Raw genomic sequence first — 16,447 nt, forward strand, 5'->3', positions numbered from 1 at the left:
TTGTTAGTCAAAATACTTGTTTTTACTAACATTTCTTTGAGAGAGACAAAGGGGAAATAGAACTTGAGAACAGGCTTGAAAGACATCCAGCAACATTCAGTTTCCATCCATCTGATGATTTTAGTTAAAACTGATAGCTCTTAGCCCCAATAAATTTAACAGTTCTTGGTAGTACCTAAAGAGCTACTTGGATGCTCAAGATGAGACATGACAGAGACTCCGATGCAGAGACTGAGACTGTGTCTTTACTCCCCTCTTCAATTTACACACCAAATAAAAATGGTGGGGCAATGGCAATAAGAGGAGCTCTTCATATAGAAGAGAGGAAAATCCTGAAATTCTCTATCAGAATACCTTTTCATACTATGTAGTTCCAGCCATTTTCACATGAAGGCTCCTTCATCTTGCCCAGAACAATGGCTAATCCTTTTCTAAAACAAAGATTTGGAGGAAGACTTAATACGCAAGTTAATGTTTCTATAAAAGTCAACACACTCGCTATTTCAGGTGCAAGTATCTGAGTTATTCACAGACAAGTGATTTTCAAGGTGTGGTCAACAGATTCCTGTGAGCACTTCTTTAAAAGCAGCACTTAAACACTCTTTTGTATGACGAACAGCTGCACACCATATACTTGTTCCTGTCAGCTGCTTGTAAATAACATTTTTTAAAACACATTCCCCCCTCCCACCCCCCGCAGTTATTACCATGCAAGCAATTGTTGTGCTAACATTAAGAATGATAAGCAATGAATAAAAGGACTGTGCAAGGAAGCCCTTTACCCACTTAAGACCTCTCCCACAGAGATTATTATTACATCTTACAGCTGGATTACTGCCTGAGGCAGAAAGTTGAGCAGGTACAGAAAGGATTAAGTTTAAATTGTAGAATTGTTAACGAATACTTCCACATCATGAAATAACACAAAACATGAAGAGTAAGAGTTGGATTTAATGATCAGTGAAAATTATGAGTGAACTCATCTCTTACACTTCTTTTCTTTCTGAGAATTAAGGAAAACATCAGGTTTAGGTAATCGGTAGCATATTTAAACAAAAATATATGCATTGCATAAAGATAAAAGCAATACTGAAATTTGAAAGATTTTCCTTTTGTGTAAGAAATTAAAATGATGCACTAGTGAAAAAGTGTAAATGGGAATATTTTAGTAGTCAAAATAAATATTTAATAAAAACCACACACCCCAGACAAAGTATCAAAACAACAGAACTTAGTATTTGAAAGGACACTACCTACATTGTCTTGTGTTAAACATGACTAAATTCAGTGGTTTAATTATTATCACACTGCATTGAGCAAACATTGCTTATATTAGTGTTGTAAAAAGTCATGAGAATAGAAATACTGTTGCAATGACAGAAATAGTAAAACCAGATTACCATACAAGGAAGAATTTACTACACCAAGGTGTCAATCCACAGTCATTCATACAAAGTCAACAAAATGGACTACTGCATAGCATACTGGTTACTGTACCAAAGTGCATTTATCAGCATTCAATGAACTGGGGAAGAAACCACCCTTTATAATATAGTTTTTAAAAACAATCAGATGATTGACAGTTGAAGAAACCCCACACATTTCCTTTAAAATAAAAAAGCAGAGTCTAAAGATCTTAAGAGCACCGTAAGACTTCTTACCAGGTAAAAGAGTACAAACCATTAGCATTGTAAATAAAGACCATCTAAAAGTTAATATATCATTCCATATTTAGGATGCAACTGAAAATTTTAATGTGTTGTTGCATCCTCCTATACTACATCCAGTGGCTTTTTGATGAATATGTTAAGTTCTGGAAACAAATAATGCAAAGAAAAGCTGTTTTTCTTGTACAACACAGGTCTAGAAAAATTTCAGCTGATGTTTAAACTGAAATGTAGATAATGAGAATACAAACAGATTTGTTGGGGAAAAGGAGGAGTGTCTGGCTTATCCCACTAATTCACCATTCAATTCTTCCACTGAATCTTTGAAAGTAGCATTACTTAATATCCCTGACTACCAATAACTTTTATGAGTGCTATTTTCTCATTATTAAGGATTCTGCATTAAGATTTTTCTCAACCCTTTATCCTTTAATACCCACCCATCCCTCCATCATATTCAAAAGTTGTGGTTTTCTCACATAGAGCATTGTAATGCCTTTTGCTGCTTGATAAGTGATATGCAGTCAACATTATTTCTATTTTCAAAGCACTTAATTTGTGAGCCAACATTTCCAGTTGGCTCACAAATTAAACAATAATTAAAAATAGCTCCCCTTATTCTTTTGTGACATGGTAAAGACTATTCACCATTTAATATACGCTCAATTTCTTCTAGTCTTTTCAATGCAGCAACTCTCTTTTTCTCAATGTCTTTGATTTCTTTTGTAGATTTTTTGGGAGTCTCTTTGTCCACACTGCTTTTCTCTGTTGGTTTCTTGTTTTTTGAGTGCTCTTTATTATCAACTGTTGATTGGGTGGTTGTCTTCTCACTTTTTGCTTCTTTCAAATTCTGAAGTGAGTTTTTTTTTGCTTCTGTAGCTGCAGTCCCATCTGATGGAAGTGATGACTGTTCCATAGCACCAAGTGATGCAATTTTACTTCTAACTATGTTTAGATGACGCTGAATATACTCTTCATGAGGTGCCAGTGCTAGTGTTTCAACCAGACATTTTTCTGCCTTTATTAAATCCTTTTCCTCAAAATAAACCACACAAAGATTATGTTTTCCTTGTACATTTTTGGGATCCAGTTCCAAAATTTTTTCAAAACACTTTTTTGCTCCAACAATATCCTTCTTTTGGTTCATAAGGATATCACCTTTCAAAATCAGACCTTTGGTATGATCAGGGTAGTATCTCAGTAGGTCTTCCAAGACAGGCAAAGCCATCAATTCTTTTCCTGTCTGAGAATAAAGCAGGGCCAAATTGAACAAAGCACTTCGGAAGTTGGGTTGTAACCTTATAGCTTTCTTCATCCACGCCTCTGCTTCCATGTCCTTTTTGTCATCCATTGCCAGCATACCCAAATTGAAGTATCCATTTGAATCCTGTGGTTCTTCTTTCACATAATGTAGCAGTCTTTGCTTAGCTTCAGGTCTAAGTCGAGCATCACCTAAGTGACAGAAAATGCATTTAATTCTCAAGATATTTCCTGAAACATTTATTCTGAAGGATTTTTAGACTGTAAAATGCAGTCTTTATACAAATTAAAATGCAACTGTAAAAGTGAAAGGGTTTAAATGCTATTTTTCATTGTAGCTATGTAACAGCAAAAACAAATGTTATCTACTTTTGTTATGGCATGAAACTATATACAGTTGACTTCTAGCCAAAGTCAGCATCATTACTCTATTAGCTGTTGAATGATATTTAGGTTTAGTATAGCAGATAAAAAAGGCTTCTCTACAAGCTTAAGAGAAATTATTTTCATGCACAGTTGAGCAAATGGAATGCAGAACAGACATCAGTTCTGACAAACCAGCTCTTATAGAGGCAAACTTTGAGTGGAAGATCTCATTTTATTAAAGATAGATTGAAAGAGTTTAGACAGAGAGCACATAGAGTGACTTCTAATGTAGCCAGGCTAAGATATCTTCTAACACCAAAACAATAAAATCTGTAACCCCTATATTTTAATTTGCATCAAAGTTTAAAAAGGATTTAGTAAAACAATTTTATCTGACAGTACCAGGATTGTCAAGCTAGACATGCTTGTGGTCTGTGCTATTTTACTGAATAGTACAGTGAATGTATTTTAGCAACAAATTCCAGACACAGACTTACTGAAGGACAGGGGAGCTGCTTTAATCTGCCCTCTTTCACCTCCTGAAACAATATTGCACCTTCTTGTATGAAAAAGTGAATGCTAAATAGTTAATACTTCTGCTTGTTTGAAGCTGCTTGTACTTCTACAGAAAAGGAACAAGGCATGTCTTGAACTACCTAATTTACAATGTGATAAGGGATGGAAAATTATTAAATGTCTTCAGTTTCAATCAACTCTGTTTTATCTTTCTTAGGGGCAGTTTACCATCTTAACCAAAGGGAAACAAATCTTAGCAGCTCACCTGCCAAATACTCACTGCAACAGCTTTAATTCACTAAGGACTCACCCTTATCCACAGAGCTATACATATAAAAAAACAAACTCATGAAAATCTAACTGAATTCATCCCAATTAGCAGTATTACAGAAAAACCTATGAAAACATTTCTATTTGTAGAGCAGGATTTAAGCCCAGAGACGTAAGCTAGATTTTTTTAGTCAATAATTAATCACTATAAATGCAAACCAGGTATTAAATGTATTTTACTAACTACTATCTTTAAAGTTTATACAGGTATTATTTTGAAGATGTTTGAGTAACACTATTCTTTATATGTGTAAGATATATTGTAAAATAGTGCTTGTATTAAAGATGCTGATCAGCTAAGGTGTATGCACACTTAGGACAAATTCCATACACTAAAAAATAACAAAGCTTCTTTTTTAAGGATGCTATGTACTTCCCCTTTCCAAAAACAAAAGAGTAAATAAAAAGTTAAACAGTGTGGATGCTATAAATGCAAACATGCAATAGGCACAGAGAGGACGATTAACATACCAGATTCCTGCATTAGCAGTGCTGAGTTGAATAACGCCAGTTTATGCGTTGGGTTGAGTTCTAGAGCTCGGTTGAAATTCTTCAGGGCTTCTGTTGGATCTTTCAGTTCAATGTAAACAATTGCCAAGTTGTACCACAGGTCTGCATTGGTTCTGTCTAGTTCTAGAGCTCTAAGGTAAGCTTCCTTGGCTTTCAGAGGTTTGTTCATTTTTAAAAGTAATTCTCCCCTGTTGAAGAACCATACTTTTCTTGTTACCCATATAAGAACTGACAGTTTTTTTTAAAGTTTGTCTTCCTACAGACAGCAGGTGTCAGATAACAGTGGTTTTTTATTTAGTTTTAAGCACAAAACAATACAAGACCCTATTTTGCATTCTATTCATAAAGCTTTCAGATCTCAAAAACCTGTATACAACAATAGTATAAGCAGGACAAGAACAAAAAAGGAACTGATCAAGGGTGCCTGATTTGGCTCTGTAATTACACTGCAAAACTATAGTTCAGGCATCCTTAAACATCCCAGTGGGAATCACAACAAACAAAACAGTGGACAGAAGCCTCAATACCCACATCCACATTACTCTTAACTAAAATGAAATAATGTCAACTAAATAGTTACAACTTGTGTCTTCTGGACCATCTTTAACAAGAAAGTATAAAGAAAGCTCCACGATTCACACTAACCAAAAGCTTTTTAGTTCAAACTAAACTATGAGGTTAGAAATTAGAGTTAGAGATTCATAAAGAAATGTAATGGAAGTGTCTTCCTATACAATGTTTGAATACAGAATCTACATGGAAATATGCCATTTGAAGGAGGAATTTAAAAGAACAGGCTTGTAATGAATAATTGATTATTGTCCCAAATCTTCATCTTCTCACTTGGAAATGAAACAATTTCAGAAGATAATTGAACTGTACAAAGTAAATAGTGTTCATAGTACTACAAATACAAACAAGTTTACTCAAGAATATGTATCTCTAAAATTAGAAAATATACCTGCTGATGTAAGCCTGTTTGAAATCCGGCCTCATACTAATTGCTTGTCGATACAACTGATCCGCTTCTTCGAGGCGAGATTCGTTTGCACGAATTAAGTTTGCAAGATTGATATAAACATTTAAATGGTTAGGAGCAACTCTTGCTGCATACTTTTTCCCTGGAATAATCTGTCAAAGACAATATATTACCAAACACAGATGAGGAGAAATATGAAAGATGATCAGTATAGAACTCCTTTTCACTCTGCTACATTTATTTTAGGGTACTACTGGACAGTACTGTGTAGGCTTTTGATAATGACAAAGAACAGTAATTCTTTCCCAGAAAAATCATATCAAAAATAAACAATATTATTTATGTTTTCATAGAAATAAAGAAAAAACAACTTGTACAACATTTAAGCTCTGCTGCTACTTAATTTGGTTCATGTAGATAGCCATTTGAAACCAAACAGACATTGGAAAATTTTCTCCAGTCAGATGAAAATATTTCCTAAAGCATAAACTGACATTCTGTCAGACATTTTAATTCCTTTTTATGACCCTTCAGCCTAAGAAAAGTGTAAGTAAGATTTTACAGCCAATGATTTGCCAACTGATAGAGAAAATGAAAAGTAGTGAGGAGAGATGAAAATGCTATGACATTGCAACTGCTGTACTGTTTATACTTTATCCATTTAGAATCTTTCCACTGTTTCACAGAAACAGTGTTTCACAAACTTCTAAGTGCCATGCTTCTACTCAACAGGCTGCTCATTTTTGCTGCCAGTTTCATTTTCACCACAGCTTTTATTATCTTCACACATTCTTCAAAATACTATTATCTTTTACTCTAAAGATCTTGAACAAGTAAAATTTCCTAGGTATAAATATAATTTAACAAATAGAAAAGGTAACAAAACGCATGTTTATGAAAGCATATTCAGGCCAAATTTTTTTGTTGCTGCTGTGGCTACCTTCTCCAACCTTCAATGCTGTACTTAAGCCTTCTCTGAAGGGCTCAAAAACTCACTCATCATCAATGCATTAGCTGTGAGTGAAAATAAACCAATTGTTACTAGAAACTGCAGGTTTTGGCTGCTGCTTTCTTTTACAACCACAATTTCAGAAAAAAAGTATACAGCCTATTTTTTAATAGATAGCTTTTGAAAGAACACTGATAAACTTTAAAGTAGACAGCCACACAAAGCAACAGAAAAAACCCTAAAAACTGTATCAGAAATAGAGGTTTTGTGCTGCAGTGGTAGATGAAGTTCCTAATTACCTGTGGCATCAATGATTTAGCAATCATATATGATTCTTCAGCTTCTTTTGTTTTGTTTAGGTTCTTGTAAGTTCTTCCTACATTCATGTGGGCACCAATATCATCTTAATAAAGAAAAGAATGAAATTTAAAATATTTCCATGCACTTAGTATAATGAAATTAAACACAGATGTTTCTGATGAAACATCTCCATCACTAAAAGAAGAAAGCAATTCTATCAGTTTTCATCTTAATTGTGAAGCTACTAATTTAACCAGGAACTGGTTAATGAAGAATTGTAAAATTAAAACTGTAAGAAGTTTAAGGTCCTATCATACTTCTCTGTATCTAATTTCTTGCTATAATAGAGGCATATAAATTGAAGGTTATTTATTAATCTTCTAAAAGGAAAGATTGTCCAGTAATACCTAGAACTTCTTTTGCAACAATATATAAAATGGATTAAATGTGCATTTTAATATTATCTAAGATTTTTTAATTTTCTTACACACTTCCTTAGTTTTGAATTAAAAAAAAGTCATATTTATACTCCATTAGATATCACAGTTGAAGTTAATTCATAAAGAATGTGATGCAAGAAATAGTTTTTAAAGTCTTTGCAGCTTTTTATAGACAAATCTCTTCTGGAGGACCTTTTTAGTTTATTTTCAAAAACCCTGGATCAATTAACTTATTATACGACTTTGTTTGATGTTCAGTTGAAGCATGACAGAGCATTGAGAAGCTGTTAGTGTAAGCTAAAGTATACTGAAATACCAGGAGTGAAGAGATGGCAATTAGTTAAAGCTTTACCTGGTTGCACTTGTGTGGCCTGTATGAAAAACTGCAGAGCTCTTTCAAAATTTTTTTCGTTTTCTAATGCATGCCCCACATTGTTCCATAGTTTTGCATTGTTCTTATTCACCTAAACCCAGAAAAAGATACCAAAGCATAAGGTATTAAGTTGAAATTACTTAACAATTGAGTTTCTCTTAACAATATCTTAAGACATAAAAATGTATTGCAAATGACAGATTTCATCAAGCTTCTATATACAAAGAATAACAGAACACTACATACAGAATGATTACATTGTTCTTGTTGTGTAACATCAATTTGTTTTAGTTATTTGCTTAGAAATACCAATCATCTTAAAATTCATTTTAACTGTTATGGGATATATTACCAATTGCCTCATCATGCCATATGAACTTAGAAGAAATAATTCTATGCCTCAAACTTTTTGTAGATTTTTGTACTGAAACATATCCGGCTTTCATCCAGACAAGAGAATGAATTCAACTGCTTTGACACAAGAAAAATTATCATCTATTTTCTGCATATGAATTTCTATATGTGCATCACACTTCCTTTAAAGCATTCCCAAAAGCAACTAATTAGATGTCAATACTCTCAATACAGAAATTAGTGTGCTGAAACAGGCATAATTTTTGTCAATTTTTATCATGTTCCACTGCAGTTTCTTAAGAACAGCAACAAGAACTTCCCATTATCCTTTCCAAACAGAATACAGTACCTTTAAAGCAGACATAAACAAAGTGTACTCCGACTCCCAATCCCAGTTTCTGTGCAGTGTTTTTAAGGCATGAGTGAACAGCACCGCAGCCAAACAAACCCAAGAAATTTTTCTTAGTACACTATTAAATAAAACAAACAAAGACTTGTTGTAAGCACATCAGCAATTCTAATTTTTATTAGAATAAGTATATCATATGGTAAAAGGCAAACAAAGGACCACATTTGTGATTAGCACACTCCAGTTTGAAAGGAAATATGTTCAATCTAAAATTAATTTTGTTTACCTTCTTTTGTTGTTATGCTCATGCAAGTCCCTTAATTAAGAACAAGTCCAATTCACACAACGCAATAGAATTTTTATAGAATGTTCACAGAAATTTTACTTCTCTTAAAACTTATCTGTAATTTAGGACAATACATATGATGCCAAAAAGTGAGGTTCTCCAAAACACTATTTTTAACAAAATGTTAAAAAATGAAAAAAGCAACTAAAAAATCCTCTCATACTTTTGTTTCACATCAGACAATTCCACACATATTCTTTACTGCACACATTGCAAATCTTTCCCACACTGCAGAACACACCTTAATGGAGAGGTCTGTGGAGACTACCCAATCTTCCATAAGCAAATATAATCCTACTGGAATATCTAAGTAGGAGAACGTTTTAGTGTTTTTCTAGCAATTTTATTTATAAAGCTGCAAACTGGGGCAAAGGTCACTCTCTGTGACAAGCTTGTCAGGAATAACCTTCATTTTGTGCAGTTTATTTTTCTGGAGTTTAAACATGACAGATCTAAAACATACACATTAACATGCTGATCATTTGGTTTCTGGATTCTAATTTAATTATAAAAAAGATGCCAAACATTCAATAGCATTCCCACAATTATGAATACTATTTGTTTTTAAAAAAATCTCATTCTTGAGTGGACATACAGGTGTTCACCCTTAACCACTATTTCTCACATTTGACTTCCAGAACAGTTGTTCACTCTGCTACCTATTTCACAAGAGTTTCCTAAAAACTGCAAGGTTTTTTCCCCATCCACTTCTAAGAAAAACAAAATGTTTTGTCTACCATGTTTGGTTTTAAAAATACTAAAAAAGGGAAACTGTAAAATTAAGAGTAATTCTAAAATACTGCCAAAGTGATCAATAAGAATTCTCATATACAGTAATCTGTAAACCCATCAGCCTTATAAGAATTCCTCTTTCCACATATTTCTAAAGCAAGGAACCTTTTCTTTCTCATTTCAGAGAACTGATTTCCAATATTTTTGTAGTAAATGACACTAGATGCCTAATTTTTCTCCCCAGCCGTCCTCTCCTGGTTCCTTTCTTTCTTTCACATCACTTCTATTTTTACTGCCTTGTAGTGGGATTTGTGAGAAATCCACACTCCCACAATATATCACTAATTTCTCATTATCCAGTGCTGTCAGCTTCAGCAGCACCAGTTAGTGTAAATTTTCCTGCAAGGCCTCATCTCTAACAATAGCAGACAACACAGACTGCAAATTTCTGCCTTTCCATTTGTCTGAACTGGCATTAGGACACCACTGGGCTAAGGGTAAAGCATCAGTGGGAGGTATGTCCAAGCCAATGCAAAAGATATCAGAAAACACAAAAGTGTGTACAAAACATGCTTTTAAAGCACAATTTTTAAGGAGAAATTGTTAACCAAAGAATTGTTTTGTTTAAAAAATACTGAATGGCTGATATCCATTCCTAGCATGGCATTTCTGAGAATTTAATTTTTTACTGATTAAATTTTCAGCACCTTTAACTGGCTGACTCACATGCACTGTATAAACTTCAGTCAGTAATCAACTCTGAATAAAGTTAAACCAGTTTTGATTTACACTCATCAATTATTTTCATAGAGGATAACCATATTTATGGCTATGCAAGCTTTCCCATTAGAGCTTTTATCAGTATGAATTTATTTACCTTTTATTTGACAATTTCTTCCATCCATGTGCTACTAAAATGCAGAATCCCATGCTAGGAACATATAACACTCGCTCTGCAACTACAAATCCAACAGGAAAAAACAGGTTTGACGCAGGAATGAATGGTAGCACTATTAAGCAGAGAGCCTAGAAAGGAAATGCAAACAACATTAGTAATCAAGATATTGGCAGTGACAAGCTGTACCCAAGAAACAAGTTAAAAATTACAAAAATATTCCTATAAAACCAGACATAAATAGTAGATATTCGGTCTTTTCTTTTTTTAATATTCAGATCTGTTTCACATTGAATATAGCAAGTAGTAACCTGCAATTTATTCTATTCCTTACTTAAGGGCTTGGAAGTATATTTGCTTTACTATACTACAAAAAGAGGACAAATAAACACATTAATTAAATTCAAAACAATTTCAGTAAGAGTTCCAGATACAGAAACAAGACAGTGTAAAACCTTGAACATTATCTGATAATTAAAAATTTGTATCAGCTTATTTGATGCATAAAGCAGCAATTTTTACAGTACAATAGAGTCTGTTGTGCATTTCTATAAGAAATGTGAATAACAAAATCAGAGTCAGTCACTGAATAAACAGCAGTTTTTGGACAAAGTGCTAAGAGTACCCCAAAATATCTGAAATTATGATGAACTTAAGAACTGCACAATTGTAGTTCTTAGGTTGGGGACTCACTTCTTATCAAAAATTGTGTTTATTAAGAGACAAAGAAATCCATCTGTTGCAAAGAAAGTGGACATGACCAGTTGCTTTAAGTCCTGAATGACTGTTAAGTAGCAGATTTCCAAACTCTGGTTCCAGAAAAGACATGAATAATTATTTCAAAATATCTGGCCTTCAAGTTACAAAAAAACCCCCATAAAAACAAATCTACAGAAATGGATTGTTTTCTTTGAAGAAAGAGGAATTTTCTAGAAACTTTCAGTACAACTGGCTGTTAGAGTTAAGCATGACATTAACTGCCTCTTCCACGCTAAAACAGTTAAATAATCCAGTTTGAAAATCAACCCAGGATTACATATATAAAAATGTAACACTGATTGATAAGTAAGATTTTGTGTCGTATTTCAAGGATATTTCAAGAATGTGCACATGGATCATTAACACAGCCCAGCTGCTGATCCACAGCATTTCATTAAGCTCCATGAAAACAAAACCACAACAGAGCCTTGCAACATACAGAATACACTGATTACTTGGGGGATATCAATGGCTTTGCCCTATCATATAGCTTCATTTTGTAGCACATAACAATTAATATTTTATATTAAATACTGCATTCCCATTTCCTATGAAATCTGCTCCCAGGCACTTCAATGCTGAAGAAAATAAGCATAATATTGAAAGTTATATACACAGCATAGGTATAGATTAAAGGAAAACAACTGGCATTAAACCAGGACTATACTGTGTCAGGTGACATTAAGGTGCGCATGCCAGAGTGAATGACCCCAGAAAATCCTTCCTACAAAACCCACTTGAAATAAAAACACATATAAAAATACCACCCTCAAACAAAACCTGACTTACACCAACGTATGCTAAAAAACCCATTAACCCTTTCCTCTTGTGAACTTCACCAGGTAGGGAATAAACAGAAATACAGGGAAATAAACAGCCTTAATATTCAGGAGCTGTCCTATAAAAAAAGTGAACCACACCCAACACACAGTTTTTGTGCTAACAGTGCAGTGGAGAAATACTTATGCCTCAGCTTATATAAGGAGGAAAATGCAACTACTCTGCATACATGAAGTGCTGGGCACTTCTTTTCCAAGCATGTCACCTTGCACATCTACTATATAAATAATTTCTTCTCTTCATACACAGTTTCCAAATTCAAGACAAGAAATTTCATCAGCAATACTAGATATCATTTTCACTGGTCTTCTAGGGAAATATATTGCCTTGCTCCAGTGACAAGACAAGAAGAAAACATATGAGTCAGAACTATAATGCTAGGTCTTTTAGAAGTGCATCAAAATTTGTCAGCTGCTTAGCAAAGAACTACTTAAATCTTAGGTTATGCATAAATATTACCACCCATCTGAAACTTCTGTTTGCTGATTAACATACTAAAAAATGCATTATTTCTGAAGCAGACTAAGATAAATGCATGCAGTTTTTTGTACGCATAACTTCATCGCTGAACTGATAAAGTATGGTATCAGGTTATCATTCACCTTGCAAAAATTTGCAATGGAATCAATAATTGATGATTTTTTTTTTTCAAAAATACCAGCTCCTTTGATCCTTCCCATTTCTTCCAAAATATTCTTTTCTATTAATCCATCTCAGTTTCAAGATCATATATAATACTGAACAGATACAGGAACTGATTTTACAGCTTGACAAAATTAGTTTTTCATAATATGAAAACAACTTAAGAAGAAAAACAAAATAACAATAAAAAAAGTGGAAACTTATTCCTAAATGCAAAAATATGTCCTTTCTTTTACACCTATGAGAAAGAAAATCAAATCTTTTGCTAAATACACATCATGACTACTGACATTTAAACAAAGTAGACAGCTTGCAGGATGAAAATGCATTCTGGTCCTTGAAAAATTTAAATTCTATTGAAAGCCACCATGTGCCAGTTGAGCTCTGAATATCTGAGGAAGGCTGCAATACAGTTTACACATACTTAATTGCAATTTAGCAGTTTTGTCACCAGACAATTCTCCTCTTATGCGTTCATTCTAGCCTAAAAGGCTGGATACACATAGTATCTCTGGCTCACAGCAGATTACACATCTGACCATACAACCTGAGCCACTTGCTCTTAACAAAAGGACAAAACCAGGGCATCATTCATACCATCAATACTGTCTTGGAGGAATCTCCAGGGTATCGGAGACTGAAGACCATCAAAGATCCCAGAAAGCAAAAGAAGGTAAGGGTGGCGATATTTCTAACATCTAACAAAGACTCCACAAGAGGAATAGTTCCCATTGTCCAGTCGCAGCATAATTCTGAGGGATTGAGAAGAAGCCAAGCATTTACAGGGAGGAGGTAGTTGAAAGTCAGCTGTCTTGCTGGGGATGGACTAACAGCAGCTGGGTTATCAAACCTAAAGCAAAAGAAAGGAGAAAAGGGAGCTTTTAATGAAGAAAGATATGATGTTGATTCACTTTGTTGCAAACTTTAAGAGTCATAGCTAGAACTACTAAATACAGACATAAAATATCCTACTCTTCCTGCATTTGTCAGGTGTGAAACCATGCACAGTGATTCACTGAAGAGAGGGACAGACCTCCTCCATGTTTATGAAACTGTTTTGGGATATAATCAACATAAGTTTGAAGAAACAGAATGATTTACATCTCAAGTTGAGTTCAGTGGTCCTTGTTCATGTTTTTAATAGTTCGTCTGAATTTTCCAGGGACAGTTCTAGATTCTTGTGTTTCTACATTGCTCAAGCTCAAGATAAATTAGTCTTTCAGTTCTAACATCATTCATATACATCTTCAAGCAGTCTATCTGAAGACAACAATGGTTTCTGCATAGTACATAAAATGTAAAATATATTCTGTATGTAGTAGAGGAAAAATTTAAGAGGTTTGGAGAATTCAGATAAGATTCAAATAAAGAGACAATAAAATATTTAAGCAATAAGACATTTAATTTCTGAATTATTAAGACAAACGATCAACTATAAACTTTTTTAAATGGCTGCCTGCCAAGATAGCTCAGTATTTTGAACATTTTATTCAACAGTTGCTGAAATATATAATTTAGCAACTTCACAAAAAATGCAATATTGTACAGACACTGAATACTAATATTGAAACGGGTGAATAACACTTAAGTTCATATATTTTTGGCTATTTCATTCCGACTTCATTAAGTCACATCTTATTTATAAACAACTGTAAATAAGAAACACTTTACTATTACCTTGTAAACACTGGAAGCTGAGACTGGATAACCTGGACTCTGACAACTACAAGCAGGAGTGTACTGAACATTAGGACTATGAGCTTCAACAGTGTTTGGAGCATAGAGAAAGGAATACTGCCCTTTCCTCGAAGAATCTGTACAGCCGTGTCCAATAATGCTGGCAAGGTGTACTGCAAATTAAAAAATGGTGTATAATCAGACAGAGTATTCATTAGTTCCTCAGATAAATATGAGCTAAGACTTTTTTCCTTGGTTTTCTGTAAACGTCTGCTCCTAACAGTTAATTAATTCAGCTTCTTAGTATCCTTATGACAAGTCCCCAAAATCAGGTCTCCATTTTAATAAACTAGTCAAGTATTCTTGCTAATACTATCACAGCTGAATCTGTACACCCATAGCTATTTTGTGCTGACAGAGCAAAGAATTGTACCATCTTCAGAGGCTTGAACAAATGAATCAAAACCACGAAAGGAACTCTCAAGAAGAAAAATCACTATTTTCAGAATTATCAGCCCCTCTATAAACAAAATTCCTTACGAATGACAGAAATACAATTTGCTTCCTAATTAGCCCTGGCTTTCTATTTTATGCCACTACTGCAGTAAGTCATCCCTCCTTGCCTCATGAACATCATAACCTTGCACAGTTTCTCATTACATAAGCTAATTTCTTCTCAGTGTACCTCTTTCCCTTTGTTTTCATGACTTCTGCTGGTGATGATTTATTGATTCACATATACCGGCTGGCTAAACTAGAGAAACTGAAAATTTTTGAGGACAGGTAAAAATCTAAGTTCATGTAACACCTGTGCTTTCAGAAGAAGCCTCAGTTTGCATTTTATCTTTCCTACTCAAATCACTTACACAATCTTATTAAACTTCAGTGAAACTGAAGATCAGATCAAAAGTTACTAGAAGAAAGGAAGAGTGGGCTGAACACCAGTCACGTATTGGTGATTTCCTTAAAAATCCAGCTAGAAAATTGTATTTTAATTCACTAGACCTGCAAAGGCAATAGTTACTAAGACATCTATGTGAGTCTGGTATTTCGGCCTTGATTATGTGTCCCCAGAATCGACAATCTTTTGGCTTTTATTGGTGCATTTTTGGCAAAATTTTCCAGCAAGCAATTAAGAAATAACTATAAAATCTTCTTAAAATATGGAATGTTAAATTTTAATTTTTAATTTATTTTGGTTATTGAAAAGTCTAGAGTTATTGAAATGCAGGAGAATCTTGTTTCTTTAAGGAAAAGTCACAATTAATTTAAAGGCTTATCAATGCTTAAAATGAAATATATCAGATAACAGTATTCTTAGAACAACAAATTCCTTAAGAATATTAGTTATTCAAATAGGACTACTCTAAAGTATTTGGTTACTCAATAGAAAATGATGAAATGAATTTGTATATAAGATGTTCTCTATTTTTACTACAGGGATTAAAGCCAAATAATCCTCCATCTTCATGCACATCAAACTTTAATCAAGACTGTTACAAGTTAGGATTTGCAAATCTCAGTCAGCTAAAACCAAAGGCTTCCATTAAGACCTGTCAAGTTGTTACTGAGTATATTTGCTAACATCTCTGCATGGCACGTAAAGGACAACTTGGAAATTATTTGATTCCCTCACTGTTATCTGCCAAAAATGAATTGACTCCACAAAATCTGAAAAATGTAACAGAACTATTGAGTTAACCTTAACTGAGAAAGATCAGTGTCAAATATGATGCATCAAAGTACTTAATGTCTCATAACAGAAATCCACTTTATTTTTCAACAGCTTACCCCTTGAGCAATAAAGACTTCATACACACAGCATATCCCCACCACTGTTATTCCTTGTTCTTTACACAGTGTTGCAACAGCTACTAGAAATACAGTCACTGCAATTGGTGTCCACACTACAAATAAAGAATATATTATTGAAAATGTTCCATCTTACAAAAACCACATTTAATAAACTAAATTACTTTAAAAAGTGAAGGCTTTGACTCCTCACATCTGAATATGCTATGTTCTGTAAATATTTTGAGTATATGTAATGTCTTATGAAAGATGACCGCTTTTACTCTACAGATAATAATACAGATGCACCAATATTAAAATTGCCTCCCTTAAACTGAATAAAATAAATGAAGGGTAAAAGACTAATTTATA

General features: G+C 33.7%; 1 protein-coding gene across 2 annotated transcripts in view; it reads right to left on the minus strand.

The window, feature by feature from the left end:
- Positions 1 to 2,242: 2,242 nt before the first annotated feature.
- Positions 2,243 to 16,447, minus strand: part of TMTC3 (transmembrane O-mannosyltransferase targeting cadherins 3) — a 28,360-nt gene continuing 14,155 nt past the window's right edge. For both annotated transcript variants that reach the window (XM_058022801.1, XM_058022802.1), the window contains 10 exons: positions 16,076 to 16,191; positions 14,285 to 14,457; positions 13,205 to 13,457; positions 10,349 to 10,497; positions 8,394 to 8,514; positions 7,670 to 7,781; positions 6,877 to 6,980; positions 5,611 to 5,780; positions 4,611 to 4,837; positions 2,243 to 3,119 (listed from right to left, as the gene is read on the minus strand). In XM_058022801.1, coding sequence (XP_057878784.1) covers positions 2,308 to 3,119; positions 4,611 to 4,837; positions 5,611 to 5,780; positions 6,877 to 6,980; positions 7,670 to 7,781; positions 8,394 to 8,514; positions 10,349 to 10,497; positions 13,205 to 13,457; positions 14,285 to 14,457; positions 16,076 to 16,191 — 2,237 coding nt within the window. In that variant the 3' untranslated portion in view covers positions 2,243 to 2,307. The remainder of the gene's footprint in view (positions 3,120 to 4,610; positions 4,838 to 5,610; positions 5,781 to 6,876; positions 6,981 to 7,669; positions 7,782 to 8,393; positions 8,515 to 10,348; positions 10,498 to 13,204; positions 13,458 to 14,284; positions 14,458 to 16,075; positions 16,192 to 16,447) is intronic.

The sequence above is a fragment of the Melospiza georgiana genome, chromosome 4 (genome assembly GCF_028018845.1).
Source record: "Melospiza georgiana isolate bMelGeo1 chromosome 4, bMelGeo1.pri, whole genome shotgun sequence".
NCBI classification, from domain to species: domain Eukaryota; kingdom Metazoa; phylum Chordata; class Aves; order Passeriformes; family Passerellidae; genus Melospiza; species Melospiza georgiana.